Source organism: Pristis pectinata, chromosome 44 (assembly GCF_009764475.1).
Source record: "Pristis pectinata isolate sPriPec2 chromosome 44, sPriPec2.1.pri, whole genome shotgun sequence".
Classification (NCBI taxonomy): domain Eukaryota; kingdom Metazoa; phylum Chordata; class Chondrichthyes; order Rhinopristiformes; family Pristidae; genus Pristis; species Pristis pectinata.
The window spans coordinates 1692399-1713350 of NC_067447.1; the positions used below are offsets into that span (position 1 = coordinate 1692399).

Sequence of the window (20952 nt, forward strand, 5' to 3'; positions counted from 1 at the left end):
AATTACATTCGAACAGCTCTCAGCAGCAACTTGATGCTAAAAGGCAGGTACTGGAGTGAAAAATTGGACAGCATTTTTATTACGATGCCCGTTCATATCAAGAGGAAATACAACTAATCGCATAAGATGTCATTTTGCATTGTGAGAATGCGGGATATTGAGGGCTGTGCAGCTTTAAATGTAAATTCAAAATACACTATTACTTTTCATACTTAACTTTTCACTCTGAGTTCACTCTACCCTCCCTTCCGCAGACTCTGCCCAATACACCCATACCGATGGAGAGGCAGGGACAATACCAACATTTACATGACATTTAGACAAGCAGTTCCGTCTGTGTCTGGCTGTTGGTGCACTCGGCTGTGTCGTGCTTTTCCCGTTTGAGTCATCAGCCCCCAGCTGATTGTGGGGAAGTCTTGATGGGGTCAGTGGGGCTTGACCACCTCTGGCCAATGTTCATCCTTTCATTGAAACCTATTTGGATTCACACATGTTGAGTGATTTATCCGGGCAAATAAGGAGACGTCGCGGGTTTCACCGCAGAATTAATAACAGTGAGATTTGCACACCTCCTCTCCCTCCTCCCCTGGACCTCTGGATCAGACAAGTTGAATTCCCAGTAACATATCCAGTTATTTGATTTACTTCTGTCGAAGAGACGCCGTTATGTAGATCTGGAACTGACGATGGATTGCGTGAATGGCTGAGGGGTGAGAGCTGTTGGGAACTGACAGTGAAGAGAATATGATCAGAAGATAATTGGACCATGACCCTTTGGTATTCCCACCCCCAGAGAGCTGTGGAGGTGGATGCACTGAAGATATTCAAGGCAGATTGTCAGACAGTTCAACTACAAAGGTGCCAAGCAGAGAGTGGGGAAGTGTGGCGGGGGTGGGGGTTTGTCCTATAATAAATGCCTGGAACCTGCTGCCAGGGAAACAGTTTAAGAGGCCCTTAAGTAAACACAAATTTGACAGGGAAAGGAAGGATTAGGTTAATTGGGCTCAACATCATGGACCCTAGGTCCTGTTCCTGTGCTGTTTAATTTTCTATGTCATATGGATCGTGTGCAAACAGAAGAGACTTAGTTTAATTTGGCATCATGTTCAGCACACACATGGTGGGCCTAAAAGCCTTTTCCTGAGCAGTACAGTTCTATGTTCTGTGAATGGCTGAGGAAGTAAGGTCTATATATTCTTGACGTTTAGAACAGCCAGGGCTGATGTCGAAAAACATCCCCTGGTTGCAGAGAAGGGTAGATGTCGAGATGTTCGTACTGGTGGGAGAATTTGAATTGAAGGGATACAGTGAGATGGCGAGCGAATCGTCAGTTGAAACTGAGGTGTGGAGGAACGTCTTTCAGAGGGATGTGACTCTCTGGAATTCTCTATCCTCGAGTGGAGTGCAATCGGGATCATTGGGGGTATTTGATGGTTTTGGCAGTCCATGGATCTGAGAGCTTTGGGAACTGATGTGAGCCGAGGGCAGGTTAGTCCGCGATCTTATTGAATGGCGAGGTGGGCTTCAGGGACAGAGTGACAGACTCCTGCTCCCATGTTCCATGTTGTTATTGCAGTATGATCACCTCCCCTTCCAACTGCCAATAAATATATCCCAACCTGCTCAGTCTCTTCATATGTGAACCCCCTCATCCCAGGATTGAACTGGTAAACCTTTGCACTGCCTCCAATGTGAAGATATTGTTCCTAAAATATAGAGACCAAGGTGGCCCCAAATGCTCCAGTTGTGTTCTCGGAGCACCAGGTGAAGTGGCATTAAAAACTCCCCTTTCTTTCGTGGCCCGTATTCTTTGCAATATAGGTCTACATTGCACCGGCCTTTCTTATCAACTGCTGTATGCCCATTCAAACTATGTTTAAGACGCTGGAAACCCCAGATTCCTTGCCGCAGTTTCACTTCACTTGAACAATATCTTCACGTTTCTTCATTGATACATTGATAACCTCACCCTTTCCCACATTATACTCCACCTGTCAACTTCTTGCCCCTCAGCTACCCTTTCTTTATCTATTTGCTGCCTCTTTATGACCAACACACAATAACCCTCCCCCAACCCCACGCCGCCAGTATCTCCGTGTCATCATTAAATCAGGTAACATGACACTTGGCCCCTTCTCTCTGTTGGAGGACAAGACTTTGTGGTGTTTATTAACGTTGAGGGAGGAGTCTCCAGATGTCTGTGTGTAGGACCTTGCACAGTGATCTGGGCCGAGAGGCGTTGGCCCATTCAGTGCAATATTTTAAAAAAAAATATATGGATGAAGACCTTATTTTGTGATTGAGTTGAAGAAATTAGACAAGAGGGTTTCTCCACAAAATTCAATAGTAGATGATTTCAATGCCCGCCCCCCCACCCCGCCCCGTGCTTTTTTGAGGAGGTATGTTTGCAGCAATGTGCGTGTTTGACGGATCTGCTTCTGGAGCTGTGACACTGCTCAATATTCTTCAAAGCCCGAACTGACGGTGGATTCACTGAATGACTGAGAGGTCTGGTGTTGTAAATGTGAACATTGGAATTGCTGCTTCACAGTTCGAAAATGCGGCTGAAGGTTCAATGATGACCTTTGTCACACTGAGTCTCGGGGACACGTGATGTACATTTTGTTATTTCCGTTTTCAGTTATTTTTGATGAGTGACTTCCTCCATTGCCATGGTAACAGCCTGCTTGAGCTGCAAGGAAATGTTACACCCTGTTACTGTTCTCTTGGCCCTGCGCCTGAGCAGAGAGAAAGAGCAGACAATAGAGCAGATGGAACACCGAATGCAGGGGGAAACGCTGCTTTGATAATTTGTTGAATTGAGTCACAATGCAATACAGCACAGGCACAGGCCCTTCGGCCCAGATAGTCCATGCCGACTCCGGTGCCCACCCACCTAACCCCAATTTACTGCGTTCGGCCCATTTCCTTCCGGGTTGCCTCCATGTACCTATCCAAGTGCCTTTTCAATGATCCCATTGCCCAAGCCTCAACCACTTCCTCTGGCAGCTCATTCCACATACTAACCAACCTCTGCGTGTAATACTTGCCTCTCAGGTCTTAAGATATATCCTCTCTCACCCTAAATCTGTGGCCACCAGATTTGGACTCCCCTATCCTGGGAAAAGGACTGTTACCATCCACTTAATCTATGCCTCTCATAATTTCAAACACTTCTTTGAGGTATCCTCCCATTCTACTACGTTCCAGGGAATAAAGATCTAAACTGGGCAACCTCTCCCTATGGCTCAGTCCCTCCCATCCTGCCAACATCCTCGTAAATCTTTTCGGAACTCCTTCAAATAAAACCTTGTTCAAAATTGTTGAAGGTACACCAATTTCCGCCTCACCAACGATTTATACAACTGCAACATAATGTCTCACCTCACGCTTTAAGGATCTGATATATGACATGGGTCTTGTACCTGAATACAGAAGTGATGAACGAACAGGGCTGAGGGCGGAAGAGCAGCGTTTACCTGATTTATTTCTCATCTCTGGATGTCCGAAATAATTCGCATCAGGTTGATACATGAATTTATCAACATCAAATTCCACCTCCTGCAATAAACACAGACAATACTGTAAGCCTTCAGCAAGTCAGGAGATGGTGCGTGACCCCATTGGTAAGACAAGTTTTACCCGAACGTGTACATCATTGTCTGATTATCCTTATGATGTTCTGTTTACAGCAGAGCGTCCGAATCCGTGAACACCGGTCACCACAATGGCTGAAGGTGCAGACAGGGGAGGAGATCCAGTGACGACAACAACAAGGAAGGACAAGGGTGGGTGAGAGAATTCTGATAAATACAAACGTCCTGACATTGGGTCCGGTTCAGGTTCCCGGACCTGCAGCTCACAAAGGAAGAGTGGATGGGCTGAGGGGCGGTGAGCACAGTTAGAAGGAGCTCTGTAACAGATCTCTCTCAGTGGGCAGTTTCATGGGCGTAGAGGTAGTGATTGGGGAGCAGGAGGTCACTGGGAATGGAGCGGCGACAATGGGCCGGTCCGACACAGTCAATGGGAGCAGCTGCCAGAGGGAGAGAAACATGAGAGAAATGGGACGTGTTGAAAAGCGAGATTGTAAGAGTTCAGAGTCAGCCTGTTTCTGCAAGTAGAAGAATCAAGGAATCTGGTTAACAACGGAGATTGAAGGTTTGGTGAGGAAAGAGGAAGAGTATGTCACTGGAAAGACATTCTTGTCGCGTGAGGCCATTGTGGTTTATCGGGGATAAAGGAGAGAACAAAGAAATGAGAACGGTGTAAGTGGCGATGAAACTCCCTTGGGAAGTAGGATTAAGGAGAATTGTAAAACCTTATTAAACTACATTAAAGCAGATGAATGAGTCAGTCCTCTCAGCGACCAAAGCGACAAGAAATCGTTGACCACGTCCTTCGAGGTTCATTAGAGAAAACGGAGAGAACAAGGTAATTTGGAGGGTGGAAGAGGTCATGAAGTGGACTTGGGAATCCGGATTAAAGAGAATCGTAAAACCTAAAACAAGTATATTGGAAGCAATCATGTAGCTACAAAAGTATGGTCCCGTCAAGGACCAAAGGAGTAATAGATACGTGAAGGCGGGGTAAATGGTCGAGGTCCCAAATGAATACTTCTGATCGGTATTTACCAGGGAGAAGGATGTGCAGGGTTGGGGGAGGGATGTGCGGATATTCTGGACCATATCTGTATCAGGAGAGAGGAAGCGTAGGAAATATTGGAGCACATTCAGGTGGATAAATCTCCATGGCCTGATGAGATCTGACCCAGGATGCTGAAGAAACAACGGAGGATATGGCTGGGGCTCAGTGGGCAATTATTCTACTTTTTTAGCCACAGCCGAGGTGCCAGAAGACTGGAGGACACCCCATGTTGTCCATTTGCACAAACAAGGTAGCAGAATAAGCAGTAGGTCGGTGTGACTTTGTTCTTGCTTGTGGGGTATAATCCCAGTCAGAGTTGCCTGAATCATCTGCAGCATGGCAAGAAAGGCCTCCCATTCGTCAGTGCCTTCACCCACCATATAGGTTTAATCGGTAATATGGTGCCTGTCCTGCTGTGTTCTCTGTGAGTGGGCATGTCTGATCACCCGCTATCGACATGATCACCCTGTAGGTGACCAAGTTAATACTCACCAGCGTTGTCCCCTCCAGCATTTGCTCACCCAGTGATAAGGCTCACCTCGCACTCACCCATTCTGCACCTGTGTCTTGTTCAGTTCTGAATTACTCTGCTGCAACCTGCATTTCCTGAGTTTTCAGGCGGGAAATTCATTCGGATGCAGAATTTTTTCAAGCGAATCTTACCAGCCTACCCAAGGGAAGATGATGAGATTACAGGATTCACAAGCCGAAAGCAAGATCGTATTGAGAGCACTGGTCCTGTCTTGGTAGATCTGTCTGCAGGGAGAAGAGAAAAAATTCAAACTGGAGGGAGTGGAGAAAGGAACGGTGATCAGGTCGCGGGATTCTAGCCAATTGAGCAATGTCATATTGAGAGAAGTGTCCCTGTGGAGGGTGATCTGTCTTCAAGGAGAAGCGACCAATGTCAGACCCGAAGGAGTGGAGAGAGTGACTGTGATCTGGTCCTCTCGAATCTCACCAACCGAGGAAGGTCGTATTGAGAGCTGTGTCCCAATGGCTTGCGATCTGTCTTCAGGGAGAAAAGAACAAAGTCAGACCAGAGCGAGTGGAGAGAGAGACGGTGGTCAGGCCCGTCGCTCTGGTCCATGTAAAGCGACTCATTCCCTTGGAGTCTCAGTAAACAAGGAACTGACAAGCTTCGACCAGGTGACGGGTACAAGCGATTGGTGAGGCCGCGCCTGGTGTATTGCATGGAGTTTTGGTTACCCTCTTATAGGAAATATCCCATTAAGCTGGAAAGAAGACAAAGAAAATTCATGAAAATGCTGCCATGACCGAGGGCATGAGTCATATGGAGAGACTGGGCAGACTAGGACTTTGTTGCTTGGAACGTGGGAAGACTAAGGGGTGACCTTGCAGAGGTGTATAAAATCATGAAGGCCATAGATTGGGTGAATGCACTCAAGTCTTTTTCCCAGGGAAAGGAAGCATAAACTAGAGGGCACAGGATTAAGGTGAGAGGGCAAAGAATTCAAAGGTTTCTGAGGGGCAAATTCTTACGCAGAGAGTGGTCGGAATGTGGACTGAGGTGCCATCGAATGTGGTTGAGGGAGGTACGATGACAAAGGTTAAAAGCCGCTTGGACAGGAACATCGGGAGGAAAGGTTTAGAGGGACATGGGCCAAACGTAGGCAAATGTGTTCAGCGTAAGCGAGCAGTTTGTTCGGCATGGAACAATTAGGCTCAAGGGCCTGTTTCCGTGCTGTATGACTCCGTGCCTCTGCAACTGGAGCCCAGAGCCTCACAGGGAGACGCGGGGCAATGGTCTGTGCAGACGGAGGGGAGAGAAGGGAGGTCTGGACGGACTTTGCCGGAGTCGGTGCTGCAAATACTCGTCAGTTGTTGGTTTAGGGTGTCATTGAATTCAGTTGGTTGGATCCGTCAGTGACGTTTGTTTCCTATCTGCCCCTCCCCGTGAGAGGTGACAGCATCATGAGAATCTTTACCCTCCCTGCATGAAAAATGCCTCTCTGATGCCAGAATCACAGACCTGAGCAACCTGTGAGAATTGCCATGGTCAGGACAAGTATCCCTGTTTGAAAGGACGTCTCCAGACGTCACTAATAACTGAAGTAAAAGTCTGGAGTGTAGTTCCCTTTGACAGTAAGTACCTGGGAGTTATGCACCGGGTGGTTCAGAAGGGAAAGAGGAAGCAGAACGATGACGGGCGGCATGTTACAAGTGCATTGTGAGAAATTCACAGAGGGAAGGCTCACTCTCCTAAAACACAGGAGACAGAGGGAGAACGAGGGGATGGAAGGGAGGTCTGAGGGCACAGCGGGAGGGGTTGCTGAAACTTCCCATCAGTCTTTCGTGGAAAGGCCGAGTAGTCTGGGCCTGTATTCATCGGAGTCTAGAACAAGGAAAGGTGACATTATGGAAACTTGAAGGACTCTGAATGGGATTTATCAGAGGGAGTTCAGGAGTTGGGACATTTTTTTGCAGTTGTATGAGCCGTCGATGAGACCGCACTTGGAGCACTACGTTCAGTTTTGGTCGCCCCTTGATAAGAAAGAGGAGGTTAAACTGGAAAGAGTACAGTGAAGGTTTACGAGGATGTTGTCAAGACTGGGGGGCCTGGGTTATCAGGAGACGTTGGGCAGGCGAGGTCTTTTTTTTCCTTGAAACGTAGGAGAATGAGGGCAGTCTTCATAACAAGGACATTATGAGAGACACATCAAAGGTGGGCGGCAACAGTGTTTTCTCCTGGATAGCAGAGTCCAAATCTAGGGGAGCAGTGGTTTAGGCTGAGAGGGGAAAGATTAAGACGAGACCTGAGGGGCAACTTTTTTCACACAGAGAGTAATGAGTATATGGAGTGAGGTGCTAGAGGAAGTGTTTGAGACAGGTAGAACAGCATTTACGAAACACATGGATAAACACATGGAGAGGTGGGTCTTGGAGGGATACGGTCCGAACGCAGGAAACTGGGACTAGCTGGGTGGGCACCGTGTTCGGCAGGGACTGGTTGGGCCGAAGGGCCTGCATCCGTGCTGGTTTGATCTATGAATCTTCCCTCCAATATTGTGTACATTTCACCAGGTCACATGTACGAGTATCGACAGGTATAAGATGTGAAGAGGCAGGCGCGATCTGATTCGCTGTGATCAAAGCCGGCTTTAACGTGAGAGGTAACATGTTGACCCTTGAATTGAAAAAAGACACAGCAAAAGCCGCATGTGAGGCATGCGGGGAAGTGGCTGGCAACCTGCTGACACGAAACTCCCGTTTTTCAATGGAAAGTGTGAGAACATCCCAGAGAGAAAGTTGCTCATGAGTGTGATGTTCTCCCTTATCTTGTTCGCAGGCCCAATGCCGACAATGAACGAGCTCTTGGAAAAGTGGGATGATTCCCAACTCCTCCAATTGACAAATCATTATCGGGAGAGACTAGAGCAGGCGATCGAAGAAGCGGTGGACAAAGTCGGCTTCGTTTTAACATACAAACGACTTTTCAGTGTCGAAGACTACGCGGTGAGTTGGAGGGAGATGGGTCCTGTGGTTACTTTATCCGAGCGTTGCGGCACTCTCCGAATAACACATGTTAGAACTGTGACATATGATGGGCAAAATATCAGACCCACAAATGAAGAAAAGGAAATGTACATTTGCTGGAAATCTGGAAACAGCTGGTAATGTTCAGCAGCTCAGGCAGTGTCTGTGGAAAGTGAAACCCAATGAACACTTCCGGTCAAATATCCTTGGGTAGAATTGGGAAAAGGAGAAAGACGTGAGTTTTAAGTTGGAGAGGCGGGGAAGGGATGTCAGGACAAATGGGAATATCTTTGGTAGGGTGACGCCAAGTGAGACTATTTAACATAGAAACATAGAAAACCTACAGCACAGTTCAGGCCCTTCAGTCCACTAAGCTGTGACGAACATGTCCCTACCCAAGAAATTACCAGGCTTACCCATAGCCCTCTATTTTTCTCAGCATCCAACAATCTCTTAAAAGACCCTATCTTATCCGTCTCCACCACAGCTGCCAGTAACACTTTACACGCACTCACCACTCTGAGTAAAAAAAACTTACCCCTGACATCTCCTCTGTACCTCCTCCCCAGCACCTAAAATCGATGTCCTCTTGCGGCCACCATTTCAGCCCTGGGGAAAAGCCTCTGACGATCTACCTGATCAATACCTGTCATCATCTTCTGTGCCTCTGTCAGGTCCCCCTCATCCTATGTCGCTCCAAGGAGAAACGGCTGAGTTCCCTCAACCTGCTTTCATAAGGCATGCTCCGCATTCCAGGCAGCATCCTTTCTATGGATTCCACATCCCTGTATTGAGGCGACCAGAACTGAGCACAGTACTCCAAGTGGGGTCAGAACAGGGACCTATATAGCTGCAACAATACCTCTCGGCTCCTAAATTCAATTCCCTGATTGATGAAGGACGATACGCCATATATCTACTTAACCACAGAGTCAACCTGCGCAGCCCTTTGAGCGTCCTATGGACTCGGACCCAAAGATCCCTCTGATCCTCCACACTGCCAAGAGTCCTACCATTAATACGAAATTCTGCCATCATATTTGAACTACCAAAATGATCCACTTCACACTTATCTAGGTTGAACTGCTTCTTCCACTTCTCAGCCCAACTTTGCATCCTATCTGCAACCTCTGATAGCCCTCCAAACTATACACAGCACCCCCAACCTTTGTGTCATCCGCAAGCTTACTAACCCACCCCTCCACTTCCTCATCCAGGTGGTTTATAAAAATCACAAAGAGCAAGGGTCCCAGTACAGATCCCTGGGGTACACCACTGGTCACCGACCGCCTCGCAGAATACGACCCTTCAGCAACCAATCTTTTGCCTTCTGTGGGCCAGCCAGTTCTGGATCCACACTGCAATGTCCCTTGGATCCCATGCCTCCTTACTTTCTGAATAAGCCTTGTATGGGTTACCTTATCAAACGCCTTGTTGAAATCCATATACACTACATCTACTGATCTCCCTTCACCGATGTGTTTAGTCACATCTTCAAATAATTCAATCAGGGTCGTGAGGCAGGGCTTGCCTTTCACGAAGCCATGCTGACTATTCCTAATCAGATTATACCTCTCCAAATGTTCATAAATCCTGCCTCTCAGGATCTTCACCATCAGCTTACCATCCACTGTGGTAAGACTGACTGGACTATAGCTACGTGGGCTATCACTACTCCCTTTCATGAATAAGGGAACAACATCCGCAAACCTCCAATCTTCCGGAACTTCTCCCGTCTCCATCGACGGTGGATAATGATTCTTTTTCTAAATTTTTGTGTTGACAATGCCAGGCCTGTGGAACAAACCCTGTAGGTCAGGCTGAACCAACGGAGAGCGACAAACCGAGCTGCTGGAAATGTCCACAGCCCTGATATTATCAACAATCCATCACTGATGGATTGCCTGCACTAAAAACGACCAGTTGTGATACAGGGATAACGTATTATTTGAAATGGAGACGTCCACTTTGAGTCCAGGCCTTGTCTGCAACGGACCCAGGTGTCAGTGGGAACGTTTCGAGACTGTGCGGGATGGCATAAGCAAATAGGTGAGAGGAGACGTTGAAAAACGTAAAGTTGGGAAGAAACCGGAATCTCAGGGTTGCTCCTGAGAACTGAATACAGTTGCTCCGCACAGCGATCACCGGACCTGTGCTCGGTTTCTCCTATGTGGAGACTACAGTGCACGAAGACATGCCCTCGCCTGGTTTGAGTGCAATTGCTGGTTCTTCTGGAAGGACGATGTTTCGAAGGGAAGAGGTGAAAAAAGTGCAGGACTCCAGATACTGTTTGAGAGTGAACACTCTCGGTCGAATAGCAGGGCATTTACAGTGGTATGAAACTGGAGTTGTCTCGAACGAACTGGGTAAATAAGCTAACAGATAAGTCAATTCAACAACACTTCGTTGTTCCAGATTCCAGCATCTGCAGTTTCTTTTTTCTCCTCTGGAAAATGTCACTATTTTGTTGAAGAACGGAGTAAGTCAAAACGTGGAATCCATACTTTAATATTCTATCGTTGGCGAGAGGATAGAGTCAATATTCAAGGGAAAAATAGCTCAACATTCATGGAACAATCTGTTCTAACCAAGTGAATATGGTTTCATGAAAGGCATATCACGTTTCACAATTTCCTTCTGGTTTTGTAGATCCATAGGTGGATTAAATAAGCCAATAACACCGCATCCCTTCTGCCTTCACATGGTCCACATCCCTCAATTCTCTGCACGTCCATGTGCCATTCATGTTTGACAGACTAAAAGAGCGCCACCGCGTGTTCAGGGTGTTCAGCTCGATGAGGGCCCAGCGACCGTTCTCACTGCTCTAGTTGTCTGGAAGGTCCCATCGCTGAGCAGTTCCTCGTCTTCTCAATTTACGATGATCGTTCACTTTGTTATTCTTTACAGAGAGTCATCAAACGTGCAGAGAGAGGAAGCCGTGCGGCCTGTTCTAAACTTCTGCTCAGCCTGGTAGTTGAGAAAGACCCCCAATCCCGAAGGCGGTTTTGGAAATGCTTCGTGAAAATGCAACACATGCTCCCAAAATTGGACAAACTGCTCGATTTAGTGGAGAAACAAGGTCCTGTAAAATCGGGCGCTGAATTTCATGTTATATGCAAAACATTCGTTTTTTTAAATTCAGGAAGTAACTCTTTCCTTGAACTAATTTCAACAGGTTCTTATCTGATGAAGTATTTGAAACACATGTACTTTGTTCCTGAATTGTCTGATCATTTGAAAGGTATGTAAATACGTGCTAATTTACATTCCGCTTCAGAGAAACGTAATGCCTGTTTGTCGCAGCTGGATAAACGTACACAGGAGAGAAGGAGACGTGGTTTCACCGGATTTGGGCAATGGTAGGTGAAAGGTGCGAGGGTTGAGTTGGAACACTCTGTGGGCAAAGGGCTTCTGTGCTGAAGTTCGTTCGTAGTTCTTCATTAAACACCCAGAACTACATTCGGTTCGGTCTCCGGAACCTCTTCCACCAATCATGTTCACCGACTGCAGCTCAACCTTTGAACTCTATTCTGTCATCGATAAATTTTGTCAACATCAAAAAAAAAAACGAATATTTCTATTGTTGGAGATATTCGACTCCTAAACCAGGAAAATGGCTTCGGCCCAACATTTCCATGTCGCTCAAGGAGCCTACCTGAGCCAGTCCCATTTGCCTATGTTTGGCCTCTAACGCTTCCTCTGGAAGCTCGTTACATATCCCTGCCACCCTCTGGGTGAAAATATCAGTGACATCTGCAAAGCTACGAACTATGCCACCGACATAATCATACAAATCGTTAACTTTGATGACAATCAACAGTCCAGCACCGATTCCAGTGGCATGTCTTCAGTCTGAAAAACAAACTTCCGCTACCACCCTGTGACTCCTACCACCAAGACAATTTGTAGTCCATTTGGACAGATCACCCAGTATCTCATGTCACCTACATTTCAGGGTTGTTCTCAACTGCGGGAAAATCTTCAGATCTTTCTCCCTTTCGTCTCTTATAATTTCTATCTGTATCTTACATTCCATCGCGATATCTATCTATCTGTTTATCTCTCTCTCTCTCTCTCTCTCTCTCTCTATCTATCTATCTATCTATCTATCTATCTATCTATCTATCTATCTATCTATCTATCTATCTATCTATCTATCTATCTATCTATCTATCTATCTATCTATCTATCTATCTATCTATCTATCTATCTATCTATCTATCTATCTATCTATCTATCTATCTATCTATCTATCTATCTATTTGTAGTTTCTTGTTCTTCGCTATTTCCTCTCCTTTTGTAAGCGATTGAAGTTTGCATTACCGTACACACTGTTGCTCATTTCTTTGTCTTGTCATGTCTGACCGACATCCTCAACACTCGACACTGGCAACCGAGTTGTTCAGCTGCATCTTTTGATAAAATCCATAATCTTGCAACAACACTGGTAGAATCCATCACCGAGCTGCAGGATAGTGACATGACCAAAACACCATTTCATTTCACAAATTCAATCAGCTGGAAACAAAGATTAAAGAGAACATCTAGAACATAGAACAATTACAGCACAATTCAGACTTTTTGGCCCACAAAGCTGTGCCGAACATCTCCCTACCCTAGAAATTACTAGGCTTACACAAAGCCTTATATTTTACTCAGCTCCATATACCTAACAGTCTCTTGAAAGACCCTATCGTATCAGCCATCACCAACATCTCCGGCAGCCCATTCCACGCAGTCACCATTCTGTGAGTAAAAAACATACCCCTGACATCTGTTCTGTAGCTACTCCCCAGCACCTTAAACCTATGTCCTCTTGTGGTCACCATTTCAGCCCTGGAGAGAAGTCTTACTATCTACTCTATCAATACCTCTCATCATCTTGTACACCTCAATCTGGTCCCCCCTCATCCTCCGTCTCTCCAAGAAGAAAAGGCCCAAGTTCCCTCAACCTGCTTTCGTAAGGCGTGCTTCTCATCCCAGGCAGCATCCTTGTAAATCTCCTCTGCACCCTCTCTATGGCTTCCACATCTTTCCTGTAATGAGGCCACTAGAACTGAGCACAATAATCCAAGTGGGGTCTTACCAGGAACTTATATAGCTGCAACAATACATCTCGGCTCCTAAATTCAATTCCCCGTTTGATGAAGGACAATACACCACATGCCTTCTTAACCAAAGGATCAACCTGCGCCTCCACTTTGAGCGTCCTATGGACTCGGACCCTAAGATCCCTCTGATCCTCCACACTGCCAAGAGTCCTACTATTAATACTATATTCCGCCAACATATTTGACCTACCAAAATGAACCACTTCACACTTACCTGGGTCGAACTGCATCTGCCACTTCTCAGCCCAACTCTGCATCCTATCTATATCTCTCTGTAACCCCTGACAGCCCTACAAACTATACACAACACCCCCAACCTTCTTTTCATCCGCAAACTTACTAAACCGCCCCTCCACTTCCCCATCCAGGTCATTTATAAAAATCACAAGTAGTAAGGGTCCCAGTACAGATCCCTGAGGTACACCACTGGTGTCCGACCTCCACTCAGAATACTACCCCTCAACAACCACTCTTTGCCTTCTGTGGGCCAGCCAGTTCTGGATCCACACTACAATTTTGTCTTGGATCCCATGTTATCTCACCTTCTCCATAAGCCTCGCATGGGGTATCTTATCAAACGCCTTGCTGAAATCCATATACACTACATCTACTATTCTCCCTTCATCGATATGCTAAGCCACATCCTCAAAAAATTCAATCAGGCTCGTAAGGCAGGACCTGCAGTTAACAAAGCCATGCTGACTATTCCTAATCATGTTATACCTCTCTAAATGTGCATAAATCCTGCCTCTCGGGATCTTCTCCATCAGCTTACCAAGCTCTGAGGTAAGACTCACCGGTCTATAATTTGCCTGGGCTATCCCTACTCCCCTTCTTGAATAAGGGAACAACTTTCGCAACCCTCCAATCTTCCGGAACCTCTCAAGTCTCCATCGACGACACAGAGATCATCGTCAGAGGTCAGGCAATCTCCTCCCTCGCCTCCCACAGCAGCATAGGGTACATCTTGTCCGGTCCCGGCGACTTATCCAACTTGATGCTTTCCAAATGTTTCACGACCACTGGCTGTTCTCCCTCCCCCTTCAGGATATCTTGGACACGATCCGAAACTTCCCGGACCCTGCACCTGGGAGGCAAACTACCTTACGGGTTTATTTCCTGCGTCCCATGAATCGATTGTCTGCCCACCTAACTATGCAGTCCCCTATCACTAGTGCCTTCATCACTCCTTCTTTACCCACCCGAGCCACAGGGCCGGGCTCTGTGCCAGAGACACGGCCACTGTTGCTTCCCCCAGGTAGGCTGTCTCTCCCAACAGTACTCAAGCAGCTGTACTGATTGTCAAGGGGTACAGCCACAGGGGTACTCTCTAGTACCTGACTCTTCCCCTTCCCCTTCCCCTTCCGCCGCCTGAGAGTGACCCAATTGCCTGATTCCGATGTTCCCGGTGTGACCACCTGCTTATAACTCCTCGACCATCACCTCCTCACTCTCCCTGACCAGACGAAGGTCATCGACCTGCATATCCAGTTCCCTAACACGGTCCCACAGGAGCTGAAGCTCGACACACCAGGCACAGATGTAGCCTTGCCGGAGGCAGGGAGAATGCGGGAACTCCCACATCTGACACTGCACTCATACTCCTTCCTTAACTCAAGTCACCTACCTTTCCTCGTCTCTTTACGCCGCAATAGTGTATTATGGAGTGGTGAAGTGATGGCGTAATACACGTAGCGAATTTGTCTCTTCTTTGAGTCCGTAAAGCTAATTTCAAAAACTGCTTTCCATCTCACCTCATGAAAGGCGTTCAACAGAAACACAAGGAGACACTGCGGGCACAAACCGAAACACTGAGAGTGAACACCATCCTGATGAGGGAGAAGCAGAAGGTTTTCCAGCTGGTTGATCGATATGTTGAGCTCACGGTCATTTCTACTGTTCGAGATCGGAGACTTGTGGAACATGAGCTGCTGGCAAGAGGCCGGGAGCATGAAGTGCGTAGAGAGGAACAGCTGAGCGGAGAACTGGAAAAAATCCGGACTGACCAGTTGTTCCAGAGCAGTTTATCCCGGAGTAAATCCAAATCTGGGAGTTCGACAGCAGTGGTCGGAGTCCCGGGGATCGGCAAAACAACAATGTTGCAAAAGATTGTTTATGACTGGGCCACGGGGAAAATATACAAACAGTTTCAATTCGTCTTCACTTTTAAGTTCCGGGATTTAAACTCCATTGACTGCCGAATAACACTGAGTGAACTGATTCTGGATCAGTATCCTTACTTGAGGAATGTTCTGGAAATGCTGTGGACAAACGCAGTGGGGTTGCTGTTTATATTCGATGGTTTAGATGAATTCAAACACAGAATCAATTTTGGTGGCTGTCGGAGAGACACAAAACCTCAGTACATGTGTACAAACCCTGAATTCCGGTGTAAGGTATCTGACATTGTGTACAGTTTAATACAGCACAAGCTGCTCCCAGGGTGTTCAGTGCTGGTGACCACCCGCCCCACTGCTTTAAATTTATTGGAAAAGGCGGGGATCAGCGTCTGGGCTGAAATCCTGGGATTTGTTGGTGAGCAACAGAAGGAATATTTCAACAGGTTTTTTGAAGATCCGACGGTGGCAGCAGCTGTTTTCAAACACGTGGAGGAGAACGAGATCCTGTACACCATGAGCTACAACCCGTCCTACTGCTGGATCCTGGGTCTGGCACTGGGTCCCTTCTTCACACAAAGACACAGGGACCCGCAGCGAGTTCCCAAGACCATCACCCAACTATATTCCTACTATATTTACAACATCCTGAAAAACCACGGCCGTGAGATTGAAAACCCCCATGATGTGTTACTGAGGGTTGGTCAGATGGCCTTCACGGGAGTGTCCAAAAGGAAGATTGTTTTCACAGACGGAGATTTGATCGAGTACAATCTGCAGCCTTCCCAGTTCCTGTCCGGCTTCCTGATTGAACTTTTGGAGAGAGAGGATTCTGGCCGGAGCGTGGTGTACACATTCCCACACCTCACCATCCAAGAGTTTGCCGCCGCACTCGCACTATTCCTGACTCCAGATCCTGGGTCTATCCTGAAATTCCTCAGTGAAGCCCACAGCACAACAGATGGGCGATTTGAGATATTTCTCCGTTTTGTTGCTGGTCTTTCATCCCCAGGGTCAGCTCGGCACCTGGAGGAGATTCTGGGTCCATTTCCCCATCAAAGAATCTGCCGAGTGATTGACTGGGTGAAGGAGGAGGTTAGACGTCAGATTGGAAACACATGGAGTGAAGCTGGTAAAAGGAGCCTCCTGAACACACTGCACTACCTGGTTGAGTCTCAGAACCGTGGGCTGGCTCAGGCCGCAATGGGATCAGTGGAAACACTTTCATTCATTGAATGTCAGCTGACACCGATTGACTGCGCGGTCCTGACCCATGTCATTGGGTTCTGTGATACAACAAAACGCCTCGATCTGGACAACTGCCATATTGAGAGTGAAGGACTGCAGCGGCTGGTACCCGTGTTGCACAAATGTTGGGAGTTGAGGTAACCGTTAATTTATCTCTGTATCTGAAATGTAAAACTGAATTGGAAAGGGAAGAGTTTGGATAAAAAAAAATGTAGAAACGCAGAATGTGAAGAATTGTGACAAATAACCAAAGGATCGGTCAGTAGTTCCCTGAGGACCGGAGGGTTCAGTGGTTCCTTGCGTTGAGATGTTGGATACTTCATCAGATCAGATGAATGGACGTGTTTCTCACTGCCAGTGAAACTACATTGACCATTGCCTCTCACTCTTCCTGACACCAGCACTGCCACTGACTGCAGCAGTCGGTGTGCCGGAGCTCCCCATCCTCTTCCCGGGTAGGGACAGGAGGGGGTCACCAGAGCATCACTAGGATAGGGAGAGAAATGTCTCTGTGGGAATCAGCTCCGCTCACCCCGGAATTATCCTCACCTGTCTCCCCTCCTCGTGTGGTATCTCTCTTACGCTGTCTCCTCTGTTTAATCCTTTATCCCCACCCACACTTTCCCCTCTGTTGTACTCTATACCCACTTCCTCGGGACTCTGCTCACTGTCCCAACCTGTGCGACTCTCCCCCCTGCCCCACTCATCGTCCGGGCTTGAGACAAAATGAGGAGCGTTCAGAGGGATCACTCTTCCGATTAGATTACTGACATTCCTTGAATACATTGGATCTGGGCAGTGCGGGTCATTGACAGTGATGGGAACTCCAGTCAGTCACTTCCAGAAGGGTCAAACGCACGGATTGAATCACTTACTTCCTCAATTGTTCTGTTTGTGCTCAGACTTGGGAGCAATAAGCTCGGGGATTCGGGAGTGAAACTGGTTTCTGCGGCTCTGAGAGTCCAGGAGTGTAAGATACAGAGACTATGGTAAGTCCCGGACTGTGAGAGATTGTGTTTACATTCAGTGGGCGTCTGACACTGAACATTCATGTTGTCAGTAATTGTGTTACTGATAAACCCTGGGGGTTTGCACCGTCTCCTCTCGCTCTGTGTCCCTCACCCTCGCTCTCTGTCATCTCCAGGCTGAGGGATATCGGTCTCACAGATTCTGGTGCTGAGGATCTCGCCTCTGCGCTCGGTACAAACAAATCACTGATGGAAATTCACCTGAGTGGCAATAAACTGGGAATTTCGGCCGTAAAACTAGTTTCAGCAGCTCTGAGGAATCCGCTGTGTAGAATACAGCAACTGGAGTAAGTCCCACACTGTGAGAGATTGTGTTTACAGTCACTGGGTGTCTGACCCTGAACATTACTGTGATCAGTAATTTTGTTACTGATAAACACTGGGCATTTACACCGTCTCCTGTCTCTATGTGACCTAACCCTCTCACCATGTCTAAACTCTAGGCTGGATGAAGCCATTCTTTCGGCTGATTGCTGCGAGGATCTTGTCTCCGTTCTCAGTAAAAGCAACTCACGGATGCAACTGGAGCTGCGTGGAAATGAACTGGGAGATTCGGGAGTGAAACTACTGACTGAGGCTCTGAGAATCACCAAATACAAAATACAGAGGCTGGTGTAAGTCGCAGACTGTGTCAGATTGTGTTTGCAGTCACTGGGTGTCTGACACTGAACATTGATGCGATCAGTAAATGTGTTACTGTAAACACTGAGAATTTGCACCGCCTCCTGTCGCTCTGTGTCCTTCACCCTAACTCTATCTTACCTCCAGGCTGCGGCGTGTGGGTCTCACATATTCTGGTGTCGAGGATCTCGTCTCCGCACTCAGTGCAAACCAATCACTGACTGAGCTCAACCTTGGCTTTAATGAGCTGGGAGATTCAGGAGTGAAACTGCTGTCAGCAGCTCTGCGGGGCCCGGAGTATGAAATACAGAGACTGGTGTAAGTACCAGACTGTGAGAAATTGTGTTTGCAATCACTGGGTGTATGACACTGAACATTCATCTGGTCAGTAACTGAGCCACTGATAAACACTGGGGATTTACACCGTCTCCTGTCTCTCTGTGTCCTTCACCCTCGCTCTCTCTCATCTCCAGTCTAGATCATGTCGGCCTGACAGATTCTGCTGCCGAGGTTCTCGCCTCGGCTCTGAGTACACAGCTGTCGCTGACGGAGTTGGACTTGACTGGCAATTCCCTGGGAGATTCAGGAGTGAAACTGCTGTCTGCAGCTCTGAGTAATCCGGAGTGCAATATACAGAGACTGGAGTAAGTCCCAGACTGTGCCAGATTGTGTTTACAGTCACTGAGTGTCTGAAACTGATCATTAATCTGGTCAGTAATTGTGTTACTGATAAACGTTGGGGATTTGCACAGTCGCCTGACTCTCTGTGTCTTTCACCCTCACTCTCTCTAATTTACAGGCTTTACAATGTCGGTCTCACAGATTCTGGTGCCGAATATCTCGTTTCCGCTCTCAGTACAAACCGCTCACTGACGGAGCTGGAGATGAGTTTCAACTCGCTGACAGACGGATCTGTCCCAGCTCTACGCCGCCTCATCCTGACCCTTCCGAGTCTGCAGTGGATTTGGTGTGTGTTGGTGTCATTGTTCATGGTTTTTCATTTATTGTTGTTTAAAGTGATGAAATATCAGCGGATTCCCTGGCTTTTTGTTTTTATACTATTATTTGCAGCGTGGTAACACGCCCATCTGGACCAACGAGTCCGCGCCGCTCATTTTAAACCCCAAATTAAACTATCCGTTCGTCTTTGGAATGTGGGCGGAAACCGGAGCATCCGGCGGAAACCCACGCAGACACGGGAGAACCTATAAACTCCTTACAGACAGTGACGAGAATCGAAGCCCGAACACTGGCGCTGTAATAGAGTCGCGCTAAGCGCTACGCTACCGTGCCGCCCAGTCTGGTATCTGGTGATATTTTTCTGTCAGGTTTGAAATATTAACCGCAGTCCCAGTTATTCACACTGTTGTGTAATCTGTTTAATCTGCCTGGATTAGAGCATATGGAATATGAGCACAGGCTCAAGGTGCTAGGGCTTTATTCACAGGAAAGGAGGGGCATGAGAGGAGACATGACAGAGGTATATAAAATATTGAGAGGAATAGATAGAGTAGACAGCCAGCGCCTCCTTCCCAGGGGACCAATGCTCAAGACGAGAGAGCATGGCTTTAAGTTCATGGGTGGGAGGTGCAGGGCAGATGTCAGGAGGAGGTTTTTCAACCCAGAGAGTGGTTGGTGCATGGAATGCACTGTCTGGGGGGCGGGGAGGCAGATACATTGGACAGGTTCAAGAGTTTGTTGGATAGGCATATGGAGGAATGTGAGATATAGGGATATGCGGGAGGAAAGGGTTAGAATGTGTGAGGGTGGTTTGATGGACGGCACAAAATGGTGGGCCGAAGGGCCTGGTTTGTGCGTATGGTTCTATGGTTCTATTTCTCATTCTTCACTTATTTTTTTATATTTCAGGCTGATGGGGAATGAGTTCAGTGAGTTGGGGCAGAATGAATTGCGGACTCTGCAGGAGTCCAGACCCGGAGTGACAGTGAACATGTGCACATATCAAGGAAGAAACATCACCTCCCGTGGGATGGTGATACTTCTGGACGATATTCCGCCCTCCCTTTTAAAAGTGTGCTCTCCGGGTTTCAACCCTCGCAGTTCCCAGGTCTGAGTGGGGTCGTTGTGACGTCAGAGGTGGTGTTGCTGTGAAGTGACCAAGCCGCCCGGCAGCAGCGAGCAGCTGGTGTCGGATATACGGCTCGAATGCCCCCCTTGGAGTCCCATTTATTCAGTACTTTCATATGATAGAGATCCCTTTTCAATAACTTTTCAATTTCGAGTAACGGAGTTGACGACATCATATTGCTCTGTTTCTACTGAGAAATTTCATTCCAGTTTTATTTTTCCTTATTTTCGTCTTTTCTTTTGGAAATTTTCTTTTTAGTTTGGTTTGACATATTATTTACAATTTTTTATTGACTTGGGGATATTTTTCCTTTTCTTTCATATACACAATAAATCTTTTTTTCCTTTCTTTTATATTATATTCATCTTCTAAGTGATCGTGAGATATAAAGATTTTTCTTATATTTTATTTTTCTTTATGATTATCCATGTCATGATTCTTCTCTTGATCTCTTTGTATTACATGTTCAATCATCGATGTTAGATATTAATCTTTATTAATTTGGAAACTAATAAAAAGATTGCAATTGAGAGAAAAGTATGCCCCCAGTGGGGACCCGGGGAATTACACAAGAAAAACCCAGGGTGGGGCTCGAGCTG

At 47.0% G+C, this 20952-nt stretch overlaps 1 protein-coding gene across 1 annotated transcript in view; it reads left to right on the forward strand.

The window, feature by feature from the left end:
- Positions 1–20952, forward strand: part of LOC127566655 (uncharacterized) — a 49401-nt gene that overhangs the window by 1182 nt on the left and 27267 nt on the right. Inside the window, exons 2-13 of the mRNA XM_052009170.1 lie at positions 3693–3788; positions 7952–8118; positions 11047–11218; positions 11315–11380; positions 15015–16752; positions 17518–17604; positions 17760–17930; positions 18087–18257; positions 18412–18582; positions 18738–18908; positions 19064–19231; positions 20134–20332. Of these exons, the coding sequence (XP_051865130.1) occupies positions 3728–3788; positions 7952–8118; positions 11047–11218; positions 11315–11380; positions 15015–16752; positions 17518–17604; positions 17760–17930; positions 18087–18257; positions 18412–18582; positions 18738–18908; positions 19064–19231; positions 20134–20332 (3342 nt within the window). The 5' untranslated portion in view covers positions 3693–3727. The remainder of the gene's footprint in view (positions 1–3692; positions 3789–7951; positions 8119–11046; positions 11219–11314; positions 11381–15014; positions 16753–17517; positions 17605–17759; positions 17931–18086; positions 18258–18411; positions 18583–18737; positions 18909–19063; positions 19232–20133; positions 20333–20952) is intronic.